General features: G+C 37.9%; 1 protein-coding gene across 1 annotated transcript; it reads right to left on the reverse strand.

Moving 5' to 3' along the window:
* Positions 1-250: 250 nt before the first annotated feature.
* Positions 251-17,373, reverse strand: sycp2 (synaptonemal complex protein 2). The gene is made up of 41 exons (XM_029505414.1): positions 17,335-17,373; positions 17,075-17,215; positions 16,854-16,985; positions 16,655-16,759; positions 16,530-16,554; positions 16,096-16,181; positions 15,914-16,008; positions 15,791-15,825; positions 15,546-15,688; positions 15,374-15,426; positions 14,989-15,034; positions 14,744-14,848; positions 14,570-14,630; positions 14,115-14,263; positions 13,742-13,816; positions 13,415-13,501; positions 12,995-13,103; positions 12,580-12,737; positions 12,069-12,132; positions 11,933-11,978; positions 11,730-11,809; positions 11,187-11,626; positions 10,965-11,080; positions 10,492-10,537; positions 10,353-10,396; positions 10,179-10,239; positions 9,912-10,077; positions 9,732-9,790; positions 9,489-9,653; positions 7,695-7,842; positions 6,139-6,440; positions 4,957-5,238; positions 4,706-4,757; positions 4,390-4,518; positions 3,196-3,389; positions 2,840-2,934; positions 2,495-2,594; positions 2,276-2,334; positions 1,200-1,278; positions 834-890; positions 251-590 (listed from the first exon to the last, which is right to left on the reverse strand). The coding sequence occupies exons 1-41, from the start codon at positions 17,356-17,358 to the stop codon at positions 519-521; spliced, it is 4,485 nt and encodes a 1,494-aa protein (XP_029361274.1). The 5' UTR covers positions 17,359-17,373; the 3' UTR covers positions 251-518.
* Between the last annotated feature and the right edge of the window lie 363 nt (positions 17,374-17,736).

Raw genomic sequence — 17,736 nt, forward strand, 5'->3', positions numbered from 1 at the left:
GAAATACCTTTGTAAGCACTACTTGTCTTCAAAATACAAGGTCTTTTTTAAAGAATGGCTCATCATGGTTTTTGTTTTTTTAAATAAGGTTAAAGAATAATCTAAAAACAATTGATTGATACAACATTTTTAATGTTTAATTGGCTAATTTTCAGTAATTCACTAAGCTACACAAATAAGTTAGAAATATTCATTAAAAATGTCCCAGAGAAAAGACAATTAACTACATTGAAATGGGTTATTACTTATCTACTTCCATATAACAGCTAAATGACTGAATCTGTAGATCAAATAATATAAATAATTTGTGAATGTCAGAATAATTTAACATTTTAAATAGAAACCATCATATGACAAGAACGCCTCAATGTCAGGATTAACAAATATACCAAAATACAATAAAAGCAGAACTGGCAAAAATCTTTACATGAAATGAGCACAGCTCAACTCCACAGCACAGTGAGAATTGTGCGGTTAAATACACAACCTTGTTTAGGGGGTTAGAGACCTCACAGGACTCAAAACTTGGTTCCAGCGGGGAAAAACAAAGCATGCAGTCCTCTCTTCACACCCTGGATCTCTCCCTCTTGCTACAAACGGTACAAGAGCACAAGGATTATTCAGAAGACTCAAACCTTACACAACACCATCTGAGTTAGCAGCAATCCAAGACTATACGGTGTACTGGCTTTTCATTGCGCATCATTCCAGTGACTGGGTGAGGGACACAAAATCAAAAATAATAATAATAATAAAAAAAAAGATAAAAAAGGAAAAAAACTGAATGCTTCAGGTTTAATCCACTCAGTGCTGTGTGTGCTTTGTGGACTCACCATCTCACTGAGCAGTCTGTCCTGGACTGACTTCATGTCGTTTCTTATCAAGCACATCTGAAAACAGATATAGGAGAACCATGGGGTTTTAGTAGTAGGGACAAGAAATTGACAGTGATGACAACCAGGGAACAAGCTGTCACATGAGATAATGACATTAGCAAAATGTTGTTAGCTGCTGCTCGGCAATAAATAAATAAATAAAAATTATTGGACGGAGGGACTGATGGGCAGATGCGAGATGCTGTCTTAAATAAAATGTAGTTGAACTGTTCTGTACTGGAGCTATAGATTAATTAAGCTAATGAGAAGAGCTGAGCGACAAAGTGAACATAGATGTCAGCTGGTCAGCCTTGAGTGTCAGACCTGAGATGTGAAGATTCTCTGTTCGTACTCCAAACTGTGAGACACTTTACTCTGGAGGGCTGTCTTCAGGGTCTCATTTCTGCAGGGGAAGAGACAGACAAGCAGCCGAATAAAGCAGAGCTGTAAGAAGGTGAGTTAAGACACATGGTAAAGGTGAAGAAAATATATTGTGTGCTGAAGTTAACATTATATCAACTGTTACTTAAAAACCAAACGAAGTTTCCTATTTTAATCATGTCGCAAACAGTATCTGCTGTATATTAAGTTGACCAAAAAGAGGCCACAACTAAAAGAAGTACTACATTTGGGAGTTTTCATACAAGTGATCCTATTGACAAAAGCAGAAAATGGACACTGATTTCATCGACAAGGAGATGCTGATCCCCCTAAAAGTATCACTTGTCTAAATCATGGAGGCAGTAGGACAAGATCAATGGTTGTTTTTAGAATTTTAAAAACAGAGGAAAGAAATAATTGGATTAGCAAAGAAGGCATTACTTATTGCTCTTTAAGTTACAGTGAATGCTAATTTTATAGCCAATCATTTCTGAAAAGACACTGTTTAGATCAATGATGCAGAGTACAACACAAAGAGAAAAAAGACAAGATGAATTTGGGTGCTTTGTATTAACATAAAAACCCAATAATACACAATTGTTTTAAAGTCAACAAAACCATAGAACAATTCTGTGAAACCCATTTGGCTGGGTAGTCCACCCAGAACAGCCCTACAGTCATCCCAGCAGTGGATAATAATAGGGCAAAACCTTCTAAATAAACGTCAGTGTGCTCAGCTTAGTCATATGAAGACTCACTGGCTAAAAAAAATAGCATGTGCTGTAGGGGGCAGAAACTTATGATGCTTATGATGATAAGCCTGAGGAAAAACATATTTTTCCATCAAACATTTTAATCCCCTTTTCACAGAATAAACAAGTATGTTATTCAACCCGTGGCAAGCCTGTGGCAAGTGAAATGATACAAATCTGAGAGGGATATAGCATGAAATCAGCAACATGCCTCCTTCAGTGCTCACACAAATAAAAAGACAAAAAGACAAAAGTCCCAAATTTCACCTCCTAGTTTCCTGCTCATTGTACGAACGAAAAGCCAGAGTCTGTTCTTTCCAGTGAATCTGAGAAAGAGCAGAGACAAAACACTGATCAAGAATACATTGTATTGAGTCAGTCATTGTATTTTGTTTTATGATATTTCTTTATACATTTAGTCTCTGTTAGAGCTTACAGTCAGACTGTATGTATATGTGTGTGTAAAAGAAAGGAAGAGTAGCCTACAATGTGGTCTTTCTCCATTCTTTTCAGAACTGTGTCCTCTTGCTCCAGCTTGTGGATCTCTTCCTGGAGCACTCTCTGCACCTGTGCAAGCCTCTGACTCCTGTACATTGCAGAGATACAATATGTGAAATGATAATCTGGAAGGAACGGCCAAAAAAAAAAAAAAAAGAAAGACAAAAACATACATACAAAAGTAACAATGTACTGTATGAACAAACTAGTGAACTTGGAACTGCATTGGGACTATTAAAATTTTCACAAATTGGTGGGCAGCCAGCCAACAAATTACACTATATTTTGTTTAAAATGATAAACATAAGAGAGTGAAACTTAATACTAGCTCACCTGTGTTTGCTGACTTGCATGTTAAGGGAGGAGACATGTTGCTGGACGGTCTTCAAAGACTGCTTGCTGTAAACCTCCATCATCTTTTGACGATTCTGGATCCAAACAGAATCCAAAATTTATTTTTAATCAAGTACATGATTTAGCAACATTTCAGTGGCTTGTGATTATGAAAAATTGAGCAGAGAAGAACAATTTTCAGATTTTCAGAGTTGAACCATTTTTGACCTGTCAGAGAAAGAGAAGCTAAATTATATAGTGTGATGGTAATATATATTGTGCTGCATATTCTCTTCCTCTGTTGAACGCATAAATGTGTGTCACTTTGTGTGTGCTTGCATGTTTGTGTGTCCAACCTGGAGCTTCTTTTTCAGGTCAGAGCTGAACTGTTGGCATAGGCTACTCGGGTTTAAAGCAGTTTCTGGGGTTTCCAAATCCTCATTCATGTCAATGTCTCCACCGTCCACTTCTGCCAGCCAGTGACTGGAGGTCATCATGTGAGACGAAGACATGACTCGGCTCATCCCACCTGCAGCAGACACCTCAGAGACTGAGGACAACAAAAACACAGCAAAGTCTACTTCAGTGTTCTGGATAACTACCTAAAGAACTTTATATAAGCCAGATTTTAAATTGTCCTCAACCAAAACTAAAACAAGGTGTTGGAAACAAACATCACTACATTGTCTTCACAAACCAGTCCAGTTGCTGTAACACCCATTTAGAAGAATTATAAGATTTATAAGACTGAATAAGGTTTAATGAAATGTACTTAGTTAATTACTTACTAACTTACTTAATTAAGCATGTATCTATTGCAAATATTGTTCAGTGCTTATTTGTCACAAACAGGGCTGCAACTATCGATTACTTTTGTAATTGAGTATTCTTTTGATTATTTAATTGATTAATCCAACAAATAAATTTGCCTTATTGAAGAGCAACGGCCCCTTTTATATTATGTTGCTTTACCTTGTGCCAGCTCCACTCTGTGGATTTGGGTACTCTTGGTTGAAGAGCTGTGTCTTTGAAGGTGCGTTGCTATGGTTACAGTGGAAGAATTGCACATTGTTCTAAGTTTTTTGCAGCATGTCGTCTAATGCCAGTGAAATGTATGAAAAGTGTTATTTCAAGAAAAAGTGCTTCAATAATTTCTTTTTTGCAGAATATTCAAATTACTCAGGAAATAGTTTCAGCATTACTCAAAAAGTATTTCTAACAATAAATTGCATTTTCCCTTCTGTTAATTACTTTGTTCTCACTAATTCTGGATCTGACCAGGAAATCTAGTTGTGTAGAGAAAGAGCAAATGCATATTATTCCCCAGAACAGTTATCTGCAATCTTTGACTTGAAACTACAAAATCTTTTAATTTTTTTTTTTATTAAAATGTAATTGCTCATTTCTGTACCATGGTAATTGTGTTACATAATATATGTAAATTCCTCTAGTTGTGGGAATGTGGTTACATTTATGATGCTTTGTGTAATTCATGCCTGTTTTTCAGGTTCTCACCAAGACTACTAATTATTTCAAGCAACATGTCTTACAGGATTTGAACAATTTCCTTGGCTTCATGCGAGGAGAATGCTGTCCCCTCATCTTGCATTTCTTCCTCTCTTCCTTCTCATCTTCCTCAGAATCACTGCTTGAGGAGATGTAGCGCTTGTAACTTGGTCCTGTCATAAGAACAAGTTATCGTTATTGTTAGTTTCCTAACAAAGGAGAATCAATATAAATATAAATGATAAATTATTTCACCATTTAGCTAGATTTGAAGAAATTAGTGCTCATAATCACAATTTCATTAGCTGGAATTGTATATATGTGAAAGAATAGGTGGAGAATGAACAAATGGTCTCTTACCTGACATAAGAGGTTGTGCTGGTTTTACGTCTCTCTCTGAGGATGGTGTTTTCTGTCAGGATGGATAGTAATGTATTAGTAATCATTTGAAAGTCGTTAGTGATCCATCTGGGCTGCAGAGTGGTTCAGTGGATGATACTCTTGCCTCCTAGCAAGAATATTTAACTGTCCGATTATCACTGAACAATCAATTGAAATACTGAAATTCCAACATGCGTAAGCATGGATCAACCAATCCACCCACTCCCTACCTCTCTTTTATGAGACACAGTCAGGGCAGTGCTAAGGCGATCCTTAACCCGGCTGGTGAGCACAGATGACTTAGATGATGAGTTCAGTGAAAGCTTGGATACTGAAGACACTTCACTGAAGCCATAAAAGTGGTTACAGTTGACAGTGTCTTCTTGGAAAGGTGATTGAGGCTGGGACAGCACGGGGATCTTGTCCAGATCAAGGGCTGTGGATGTTAGCAGGGGCAGAGTGGACAGCGACAAAGAGGAACGAGGTGCTGGAGAAAGACACTCCTGATTCAGCTGGAAAAAAAATAAAGAAATACAAGCGACAGAAAATTATGAGAAAGTCATGAACTAGAAGAGTTATGGCAGCTTGGAAATCTGATCTCCATGCCTGTCAAGGATTAGTGACAATAAAATGACATCTTCCACAATGCACTGAGGGGCACAGATGAAGAGCCGCTGCCCTATTTTCTGTTCAGTCTGGAGTTAAAAAGGTCAATTTAATCATAATACTTAATCTTTCAGAACACCATTAAGAATTTGACATTTTTTACACAAATACATGATGTACAGTACAGGCCAAAAGTTTAGACACACTTTCTCATTCAAATAAATAGGAAAGTGTTTCCAAACATTTGGCCTGTACTGTATATATCAGGGAAAGTTGAACTTCCACAATGGCCACTTTATACTTAAGGCATCACAGTCACCGCTGCGAAAATTTGTTGATTCATTTTAACACTGACAACACTGTCAATTATAGGTGGAGTGGTTTGCTTAAAAAGCAAACTTCAGAGCTCAAACATGGTTACTGAGGGAGTGAAGCAATCCTTCAATGCCTTTGCTCACTTTTTCTCAGCTGGTCTGGGAATTTCAAAAAGCAATGCCCAGGTCACAGGCCTACTTTTTGAAGTTTAAGGTCACTGTTTATGAAGGCCTTTAGACGTAGTAATTCTCACAAGACTGTGCAGTGCCGTCAGTGACCTCCATGTAGTGTAAAGCTGCATGATTCACTTTACGTGATAAATACCAGGCACTCCTCTCCACTCATTGGAATTCATTCCAGTTGGAAATTAACAAACTATATCATCAGCCTGAACAGGAATAAGTAGTACATGCAGCATTGATATTCTAAATGTGTTACTGCCCCTTGACTCATGATCCACAATGTAAGATGTCAGTAAGGTGCTCTTTTACCTCTGCTGCACTCAGCACAATGGGAGGACTGGGCACAGGGGTTTGGCCTCTCAGTGGAGGGAGCGATGGGACAGGCGGGATGGACTGAGTCTTGGATGTGCTGCACTTCTTCTCTGGACTGTAGAAGGATGAGGGCTTGAAGTATTCTTTATTGCTGACTGTAGAGCAAGGTTTGTCTAGCAGCAGGATTGGCAAGGGGGTGTCACAGCAGGCAGGGCCAGGGGAGGAAGGGAGTGGGGATCCCCGCGGGGTGAGAAGAGGGGAACAGGTCAAACCCAAGGTTGGGGCTGACCTCTCAGCAGCTGTGAGGGTCCAAAGTAAGCACAGATGTTCAAACAGCTGGCCTCAGAAGTTGGACAGAGAGTAAAAGGTCAATATACATACATGCTTTTCTACATATTTATTTACAATTAGGAGGTTGGAGAGCAAATGGGTTACTTATGTAAGTGTTTTAAAAATTTCTGCTTTGGTAATCGGAATGAAAATGCATCTAGAAAATGTAGAACAATACCTGGTTTACACTTACAAGAATGAATGCAAAATATCTAATTCACTGGCATTTAAGTGGTCTGTTGTGTGGTTCATAAAACTGGGTTTTGGATGTTCAGTGCTACTTCCTACACAACCATTTAAGGTTGGCCAGATTGAAATCCCCCTTTTAGCCTTCAAAATAAAAGAGATTATTGATTTGATTAGGTCTTATTTTGCCACCAACAAGCAACTCCACTGAGATGAATTTGGTCTGCCACACGAATATATAATCAGTGTTAATTTTGACAGACAATTCTCATTTATTTTTTGCTTAAATTTTTGTCTAGTTTTAGTCAACGAAATACCATATTGATTTAAATTGGACATAATCTCTGGCAGATTGAGTCCACTAGAATAAAAGGCTTAGTTTAAGAGCAATGCATTATTTAATCTGTTTCTCTTGGAGCTCCACTTATTGGCAAGATTGATTGACCTGTTAAAATTGGATGATATTAAGGTTAAAACATGGAATGCAGACACGTGATATCTTTCCGTCTTCATTAGATAGGACAGCTTGAAGGGTGACAGGAAATGAAGACGAGAGTATAGGGAATGACATGCAATAAATAGCACCAGCAGGAGCTGAATCATCTTACTGACAAGGAGCCTGTAGCCTAAGGGGCACATGCTTCACCCACTACGGTGCTTAACATTGTCAATACAGCCCAAAAAACTGTTTTGTTTCATCAATCTATCCATTCTATATTTACAAATAAATAAATAAATAAAACTAACCAAATGTAAATCTGCCACCTGTCCTTTATCTTTTTGTTTCAAGAATTTACAGAGAAAATATGAACTTCTCAGTCAGTTTTAAGTGGTGATTAATCGTGATTAATCCACAGCTCTCCTGTGATTAATCAGACAAAAAAATTTTAATCATTTGACAGCCCTTGTAATAATGCATGAAGCCATTATGATGGAAGTAATAAACCATTTGACCCACTATGAAACATGCAATAGAAATTGGCTTATGCCAAAAGAGCCAAATGACTGCTATCTAACTCTGGTGTTGGGAATCTTACATCTCATCCTCTCGATGAAAGGAGCAGATGGACAGAATGAGGTCTGGTGGGCGGCAAATGAATCCTTCAATGCATTCATTTCTTCCAGGACAGGATCACCATTTTTATTTAAGGTCAAAGTGCTCTGACAAACATTCTTTGGCCTCTGCTGTTGAAAAAAAAAAAAAGAGTTTCTAATCACGATGATGATAAATACATTTGGTAATCTCCAAGCACATTCCCCATTTTGGAATGCTCACTTTACTTTACCACTGAAGAACAATCAGGAAGTGAAAATTATTCGAGAGAGAGGGATTATATTTCTCTCACCTCCCATTGCCAAATTTTATTAGAAAATGGGTTAATGAATAGATTCTATGATAAAATTGAAGAAAAAATAAATGAAATTTAATCATAAATCATCACAATAAACCTGGAATTAAAATGTTGTTTGGAACCACCAGTGTCACTTATCTCCTGCTGGTCTACAAATTGTTTCTGTTGGGAGAAAAAACAGAAATATATTCGGATATTTACACAGCACTCCTTATTCCCTTTATCATGCTCTGTAGCTAGATTTGCTGCCCAATTAAAATGATGCAATATTCCACATTCCAATGTCAAAGTCTGATTAAAATATTTGTACACCAATAAGCCATGACATTATGACTTCTTTTCTAATATTTATTGCTTGCCGTGACCTCTCGAGGGAAAGACTCCACTAGACCTCTGAATACCTTCAGATGTGGTATATGGCACCAAGACGTTAGCAGCATGTCCTTTTAGTTCTGTACGTCACAAGATGGGGCCTTCATGAACTGGACTAGTCATTCATTCATCTTCTATTGCTTATCCATTTCGGGGTTGTGTGGGGTGCTGGAGCCAATCCCTTCTCACTCTGGGAGAGGGTGGGGTACACCCTGGATGGGTCACCAGTCTATCGCAGGGCCAACACCAAAGACCAGCAACCACTCACACTCACACTCACACTCAGACCTACGGACAATTTTGGGTCACTAATTAAACTAAATGTGCATGTCTTTGGACAGTCGGAGGAAAATGGAGTACCCGGAGTAAAGCCACGCGGGCTTGGGGCGAACATGCAAACTCTGCAGAGAAACACCCCAGACACAGGAACTGAAACTGCGACCCTCTTGTTATCGGGCAAGAACACTAACCATTATTTTGTCATGCTGCCCCTGGACTAGTCAAATCAATTAATACATTGGACTGTGATCTGGTGGAATTCGGAGACCAATTCAACATCTTGAACTTGTTCCTTGAAGTCCAAGTTTTCCTGATTTCATGTCATCAAACTTACCATAAAACTTTAACTTGCTGTTTGATTTATCCCATGTTTTTCATTTGTTTTGTCAGTGTCCTTAGCACTATTGGTGATCTGTGTATATGCTTATTGGTAAAATATAGTTACATATCTCCAGCACAAAACAAGCAATCAGAGCCTCTATTCCATCAAAATGCATGAAGGAGTTCACCACAGTATTAATGCAGTATTAGTAATTATAATAATAACATAAAATATAAACTCTATGGCCTTTACCTTTGAAGAAGATGACTGTTTTGGGACTGACCCTGACTCTGAATTGCTGCTATGTAGGCTGTGCTCTGGTTTAATATAGCTTTTGGTTGGTTGCTTTCTCTCAGAGTTTTTCCTCATAGCGCGAGCTGCCCCATGAGTTTTGTTATTACCCTTCAGATGATCAGGCTATGGAGAGGCAAATTATAAATTTTGTATTTGCAACATCACTGTAATTAACTGCAACAAAAACATGTCACATAAAATGAATGTTTTGCCTTCAGAGCAGGAGACTCCTCTGATTCTGACTGGCTCTCATCTGTTTCTGGCTCCCTGTAGCTCTTAGCAGAGGCAGCAGCTCTCCTGGGCCTCCTGTCTGCTACACGTGGTTGCGGTGGTTCTACTGTTGGCTTAACTGTCTCCGGCTTCTTCACATTGGGCTTCTGCTTTAACAACGACACACTGTGGCAGACTGTGTAAGTGCATTACAGACCTATTTACATAAAAATATACTGCCTTACTGGATTGGTTTTGGTCTTGCCCCTTCTAGGTAAGAGTGGCGGTAAATCTGGAGATTCATCTGCAATAATGAAAATACTGCATATATTAGAAATATGCTCTTCACATAAATATATGAAGATCCAGTCTTAATGTGATGAAACTAAAACAGAAGCAAAGAGTGAGTGGCTTTAAGGACTTACAAGAAGTATGAGGTGACACAGCTGTTGGCTTGATGGGTGCCTGCCTGGAGTATTTGGTAACTTTGGGTTTGGGTTTCCTACTTGAATCCCTCAGCCAACTGACCTCTGTTGTGGCATAGTCTGTATCTGTATCACTGAACAAATGCCTTTTCACATACCGTTTCTCCTGAAACACAAAAGCAGTGAGAGAATAAAAATGAGAATTTTCAAATAACAATACATTAATCTGCTTAATAAAACACAACCATGCAATGAAAATGTGTGTACTTTTTTCACAGGTTGCCCTTTTTTGGCTTTGCTGTAGAGTCCTGGGGAGTCATGGATGCCACTGTGAAACAATAGATGGAATAAAACATTTGACAGATTTTAATACAAAACAAAATAAGCCTGTATTTCTGGAGATTTTACCTCATAGGTGTCATTCTCAACTTTAAAACTTACCTGCTTGAAATGGCAGAACTGTTAGTGGAGGGTTTATCCTTTCCCTAAAAGAGAAATAAATAAGAAATAATCTTAGAAGTTACAGAGTTGTGTCAATTATGTCTGCATATTACAAGGTGTAACTACAAACAATATTTACCCCAAGAGTCAATGATGTATCAGTGCTGAAATCAAAGACACCCTTTCTGCTCAACAGAAAATTATGATGTTTTATATCAATTCTAAAAGCCACTTATTTTTTATATATATATATATATATATAGGAAAATGGTTGAATATAAAATTCAACATGGACATTATAACTTTAGATTCAACTACATTACCTCAGCTGCAAAGAGTTGGTTGTTGTTTTACCATGAGATTTACATAGTCCTACAGCTGTACCATATTCATCTTTCTAAAGTAGATAAAGATCATTTTAGAAGCTCAAACAGGAGAAACATAACTTCACATTAATCCAAACCATAAACATAATGATGCTTACTTTAGTAGTTTTACGCGATCTCATATTGAAGACTGAACTATTACAAAAATACAAACAGTCATCAAGTGTCACAAATATGTCATTCATTAATAATTTCTTCATGTACAACCTGAAGTAGTAGCACACACCTGTTGACAAGAGGAGCCTTCCAGCTCAGATTGACATTTTCTGTCGAGGAATTGGTGTTAGTCTCATAATGGCTGGAGATGTGCTTCACCATGCTTTGAGCAACTTCTGCATCTCTCTGTGCAGGATCAAGAGAAGTACACTATCACAATAAAGTATGTATTAAAAATTTGGAATGAATATTAAGCTGCTCAAAAGCACAACGTATGTCACAGATGTCATACCTTTTCTTTGCTAGAAAGGGCCATATGAGTTTCAGCTTTAGCACTGGGGGCCATTTTCTCCTGCAAAACTTTGGCAGTGGAGATTTTGACTGGAGCTTTGTGTGGGGGAACATTTGCCTCCAGTGATATTTGGGCTTTGCTCCTCCCTGTGGCTAGGCCCTTTTTCTGGGCTTGCTGTGCTTTGAATGTACACAAAGTAGAAACAAACTGATCTGTAGAGTTTCTGCCTTTGGAGTCCCCTCTGATATGAGATCTTTTTCCCTGTGTTTTAGCTGACTGTTCAGGAACTTGATCTTCATTCTGCTTCCTAAGGACCTGCTGAAGGCGCTTGGTGAGTTCAGTATGGAGCTGCTTTTGGCTGATAGAGCCTGAGCCTGGAACTGATGATCGAAGTGCTGAGCGTGGTTGCTCCTGGCATTGTGCCGAATCCGATTGAAGCTCTATAGACAAAAGTTTCTTTAACATTCTATTTTTACCTATATATTTTTTCAAGGTGCTACAAGCAAAAACTCAGTGACGACTAGTGAATTCTTCTTTGCTTACCAGGTTTTGGCAGAGTATTTATTTTCTGTGTGGGCATTGTTAGCATTTCAGACACTGAAAATTTGCGCCAGTGAGAGGAGCTGCAATTTTAACACAAACACATTCAGACTTACATATAAATAAATCCAAATGCATGCATTACCAATTAGAGCATTGAAGACAGTAGATCTACAAAGAGTGTTGTGGTTCTTCATAGTTCTTACATGTTTCTCACAGTTCTGGGTTGGGTGTCAGGCACAAAATTATCCTCTGTAAGTGAAAAGATTGAGGGAGGGTTCAGAAGTCTTACACAGTCTTACACAGCGTAGCGATGTTTCTGGGATGAGTTAAGGGCAATACCTTGAGATTGTTGTTCTTCCAGTCCAGCTAAAGCTCCATCTGCTGCTTTAGCGAGTGGAATGTTCTGTTGGCCAAGCAGAGAAGTCAGCCAAGTGATAAATCAAAGTTAGTTTGAGTAAACACATTTTTCCTTCCACTGGAATAACTTGTAAAATGCATAGACATGTCAGGCCAAATTGTACCGGAGTTGCCTGACAGGTGGAAAGCGCATACTCCATTAACTTTATTTTTAAACCTAATAATCTGTTGAGTATAACTTCTCCTTACTGACCTCTTTGGAAGCTGAGTTTTGTAGAGAGATATCAGTCTCTCACAAAGATCATATTTTTTTTATTTTAAGAAAAAACTATATCACATGCTACATACTGTTATATTCCATTGCATGCTGTTGAGCAACCACTCAGAGCTTATAACAGTGTATAATATTTCACATTTCACAACATTTTACACAGATTGTGTAACATACTGCAAATCTGCATACTATGTTATATGCTGTCTTAGTGTGTCCTACCCTCTCTGAGAAGCAAGCTGCTGCTGTGCTCCTGAGTGCTGTGCCATGACTGTAACTCTTATCAACTGTACTCAGTTCTCCCAGGCCAAGTTCACCTTTCCTTTCACATGAACGAACCATCTCCAGAGATGGCTTGCTTTTACTCCTGGCTGGAGTGCCTTCATGGGAGAAATAATTATGTTATAGCTGAGAGTTGGGTCTATATGCCTTGCATTAATTTTAATGATTCAGCTCATTCCTGGCCCAGCTACTTTAAGTAAAATTTTTGTGGCTGCAAATATGGACATGACAAAAATCTAGACAGATGGAAATCAACAAAAAATAAGAGTTTAGACTTCTATTGATTGATGACACCATTAAGATAATGCAATAACAGTGGAATTGGTGTGATAGCAATTATTTACAGGCCACCTACTTGTAGAATTAACGGCAGAGAGGGAGCTGGCACTTTGTACACTTCTGCCTGCACTATTGCTGATGAAGGTGGCGGACTCTGAAATCCTCATCTTCGCTGGAGTCACCATCTGAATGGAATTAGAATGAGCTCATATTGCTATTTTATATGTAATGATTTTCACATGAATTTTCAGAAAGTCTGCTGTCCATAAGAATTCAATGTGCTGCAGAATGATAAATTAATACTTGACTGCAGAACACTTGAACCTGATTTAGTTAGTTGTCTTGCTCTTTACACCCCCTACTGGCCCACTGATGTTGCTGTTGTGGGTCTAAATGCCAGGTGTACATTTTCAAATGAGCCACGGTGGTCTGTAGTTACAAATCACTTTTTTATTATTTATCAATCACTATTTAGACATTTAGACAGGTATTTTACCTGTATAGGTGCACATGAGGCCTGTAAAGCATATGGGGCTGTATTTTTTGCACTTTCAGCAAGTGAGACCTGGCTCTCTGAAACAACCTGCATGGAGAAATGTTTGCAGGATAAACACAAACATGTCAAAGCTGCAATGCGAATTTTCACTTACAAAATTTTTTCAAAATGTTCTAAGCCTGATGTAAATATATCACAGTATTGTCATTATTGCTTTCTTACATCTTTTTTAAGCTGCATCCTGGTTTAACCTTTTGTGGTTTCTGCACAAATCACATTAATTGTCATAGCTGTATACACTTAGAGCAGGATGTTGACTTTGCTTACCTGGGAGCTGTTCTCCTCCATTATAACTTTAACTGTAGTCTTCACCACAGATGTGCCCATCTTACCTACAAAGCTCTGAGAGAAGCACAAATCGTCATATTGAACAAACTTCTGACTTTGCTTAAAGTCAAAGCAAGAATGCCGTTTTCAATTTTTACAAGCTAATATGTCTTTAATCACTGTTTTGACAAAAAGAAATGGATTAAACAAATGTCAAATCGTTTTTTGTTTTTTTTTCCCCACAGGGTGCCAAATTCTTAATTTCATTACTGTATTGTTAACATTTACTAGTTATTCATATTTCTGTATCAAGAAAGCATATTCCTTTAGACACTGTGAACAAAAAGTGAAGGACGAATAAGTTGTAGGTTACTTTGTTTTTGCTGGGTCCAAAGACACCACAAGCAGCTTGCAGGATGTCCAGAGAGGAGCTGAAGTGAATGGTAAGATTTGATCCTTCAATCACTCCAACAATCACCACTTCTGATAGTTTCAATTGCAATATTTTCTCCTTGTCCTCCTCTGCAGATAAAAAAAAAAAAAACGCAAAATAAAGGGACCACACACACCATCAATTTTTCACTTAATAAACACACCCTTTTAACAATGCATATATCAAGAGTTTGATATCTTGCTGAAGCTCTGTGCCCCTAAATAATGTGTTATTCTCTTTTCCTGTCAGTTTAAAGAAAAATTCATGTCTGGTTCATTGGTGCAGCAAAGTGCCTGTGGTGATGAATAAGAGCAGATAATTGTGCTTGCTGTTTGGATTAAATCTACACTAGACTTGATCAAGAGTAAATATTAATGAAGTGTTTTTGTGTTTACCTGTAACAGTGAAGCTTTGGACTTCATTTTCATTGATGCATATTGTTTCCCACTGGGCCTCCTACATGAAAGAGAAACCACTTTAAGACTATAACAGATGTCCTCTGTGCATCATGTCAATATAATAGCAAGCTATAGAACACTTCTTCAGAGTGATTGTAAATTTTGAGAAACCTGCACCTCTTCATCAGCCAAAGAGAAGTAAAAGGAAATGCTGCGGCTGCCGTGGTTGAAGTCAATCCAGAATTCTTCCAGCTTCTCATCAGCTGGCATCAGCAGCTGGTAACAAAAGCACAATATTTTCAGCGCACCTACTAATAAACGTATTGATTCATTATTGATTGTGATATTGCACCTTACATGTTGCGTTGAGACAACTTTATACCATTTTAGACCCACAGCGGTCCTTGTATACTGACCTCATACTTGCCCAGATAAACCTCCAAACAAGGGTAGGAAATGACTCTGCAGTACAGAGAGGACAACAAGATTCAGTTATGTGCATCTTTGTGTTCTGGTTCCCTTCATTTGATCTCATAAATACTGTATATATTTTGAGCATTTAATTTAAAAATAGTTCATTTTTGAAATCTGCCAATGAAGAATTACAGAACAGTTTATAATGCTCTGTTTTTAAAGAGGTTAAACCATAAACACAATATTCTCCCTCATTCTAAGTGTGAGAGTGAAAGTTGCGAAATGATAGCTATATTAAAATATTCTATGTTTGGATGCCAACCATAAAGACCCTTCAAGTTCCCCAGCTCATGTCTTGGAAGAAAGTCAACTATCAGGTGTATATACCTTCTGCTAACTCCTTGGATCCCATTCACGAAGTTCAAAAACTTGCGACAATCCTGAAATCATACACATATAAATTCAATAGTATGCAACCAGCATTACTAGGATAATACTAAATAGCCACTGCAGTGCAGAAAAATGTAAGTGCTAAAAAAGTTTCAATGTCAAATTTTACCGTCTCAAACTCAGAATCACATATCTTGACAAAGGCATTGGCCACATGCTCCATTTTGAACAACTTATTTGCCAACCCCTTCCTCTGTTCAGGAGTGGCCATTCTGCAGAGCGCCTCCATCGAAGCGGTCTGCAAGTCATAGTCTAATACAGACAGACTAAGCTGTACATTCGTCTATGTATGGTTGTGGGTGAACAAAAAATATTTTATTGCTAATATTTTCTTGTTCATAACGCATAACTTACCACCACCTTCCAATATCTGACGAGCCAGCTTCATCCTGTAGGAATGTGATGAACAAACAAATTCAAATGTGTATGTGGATATTGTGAAAAATGAGACATAATGATTCTTGCTAGAAGACTTACATGATATCTGAGGCCTCCTGTGATGTTAGGATCATCATTTCTTTCGTAAGCCCCACTGGGATTTTGTCCAGAATTAAGTTAAATTTACGAATCGCCTGTTAGAACATTAACAGTAAGTTAGTGTATAATCATTATTATTATATTTAATGCTACTCCAGAAAAGTAGTGAAATTATTTTAAACCTCTTTTTGGATCAGGATGTAGATTCTGGGCTCAACTCCCAATTGACCAACAGGATAAAGGAAAGACTCTGTGATTTTGTATTTCCCTGGAAACAACATAGAGAAGTAAGACATAGAGTTATAGATTTAATTTCATTTATCTGATACTTATTAGTATACACGGCACTATTTTCTAATATTTCCAGTTATATCTCACCTTAATGAGCTCACTTTGTACTTAGTATTATTTGTTTTATTTATTATCTATCTCTATAATAATGAATGTATATAAATAATATAGAATATATAATAATTCTTGTAATGCACATGTTCTTCTAGGACCACACTTTCCCTGGAGATTAATAAAGCACTTCTGATTTTGATTTGACTTCAATCCTAAAAAAAAAAAGACAAATGGAAAAATACATATAAAAAAGAGACATGTGCATGCATACCTTCATTGGATGCTTCATGAACCACCTGTAACAAAGAGGAAAGAAAACAGTTTCACATTTTATATCCAAAAATGATTTTTTGTTTCATCATGTAAAGTATGTGTTACTGTTAAACCTTAGTTTACCATTAGAGCATCAAAGAAGTCCTCAGAAAGGTTGAACAAAGCCTCATCCCACTGTGGCCCACCCTGGATCCATAGCTGTCTGCATTTCTCAAACCACTGGACCATGTACATAGAACCAGTTTCAATCAACAGCAGGTTACACTTACTTAAACAGCGCTCACACTCTCGTGGATATATATTGGATCTGCAGTGTACTTATCTTGTTGATCAGGCCTTGGCCTATTAATCCTGACACCCCTTGACTGCCATTGAGTAGTTTGAGCTTTTCCCCACATTTGTGGACAACAGCGAGACACAAACTGGCTGATTGGGGGTCTTTCTGATCCAAGTACTACATAAACAGTATAGACAAGATTTCATTCCAGGTTCATACAGTAGGAAATTATGGCATGTTGGAGTGTGTGCTGGCCAACATCTTACCCAGCAGACAAGTTTGTCCAATTTAGAGAGAAACTGTTTGGAACATTTCATGGAGGTCTCGTCATTCATGCCCCTTTGCAAGAAAACATCCAGTGCACAGACATTCCCATCCTTTAACACCTCGTTGATGATTTTCTCCAACTGCACACGAAAAGGGTTAATCATACTTTAGTTAACAGTACTTTATCAGCAAGTATTCAATGAAAATATGTTGATAAAGTCTTTTTTTTATTATTTTTAGGAGAGGATTGTGTTCCCACCTGTGTGTCCTGACCTGATGCCATTCTCCCTGCTGTGGCCTTTACTGTCTTCTGAAATCAAGCTCCCAACCTTAAGGCCACTTTAACAAGAATCTGCTTTGCCTATAGGTGAAGGCAACATAATATTGTTTGACCTAATCTATCGATCAAATCTCAGGAGCAGTTGGCCTGAGGTTATGATTGACTCAGTGTTTTTACAAAACAGTGAGGCTACATGATTAAGTCAGCCAACCTTTGACAAGCTGACCCAATCACATCTATCTGCCCAGACGCTTTATGTATGGCTGTACATAAAATCATCTAAATCATTTCAAGCAAACTTAAATCCATCATTTTGCCTTATTTAAAACTTAAATCTCAGTTTATACCACTCAGGTAGGTTAGCTTGAGACGATGCTAATT

This window comes from Echeneis naucrates, chromosome 7 (assembly GCF_900963305.1).
Source record: "Echeneis naucrates chromosome 7, fEcheNa1.1, whole genome shotgun sequence".
In the NCBI taxonomy this organism is placed as follows: domain Eukaryota; kingdom Metazoa; phylum Chordata; class Actinopteri; order Carangiformes; family Echeneidae; genus Echeneis; species Echeneis naucrates.

Bases quoted from the DNA above. Each gene is read 5' to 3' on its own strand.
- sycp2 (XM_029505414.1), bottom strand. From the start codon at position 17,358: ATGGCATCAGGTCAGGACACACAG. The intron at 15,689-15,790 runs GTAAGTTATGCG...TGTCTGTATTAG, and splicing joins TCAGATATTGGAAGGTGGTG to ACTATGACTTGCAGACCGCT. The intron at 14,631-14,743 runs GTTTCTCAAAAT...TCTTTCATGTAG, and splicing joins TGGCTGATGAAGAGGTGCAG to GAGGCCCAGTGGGAAACAAT.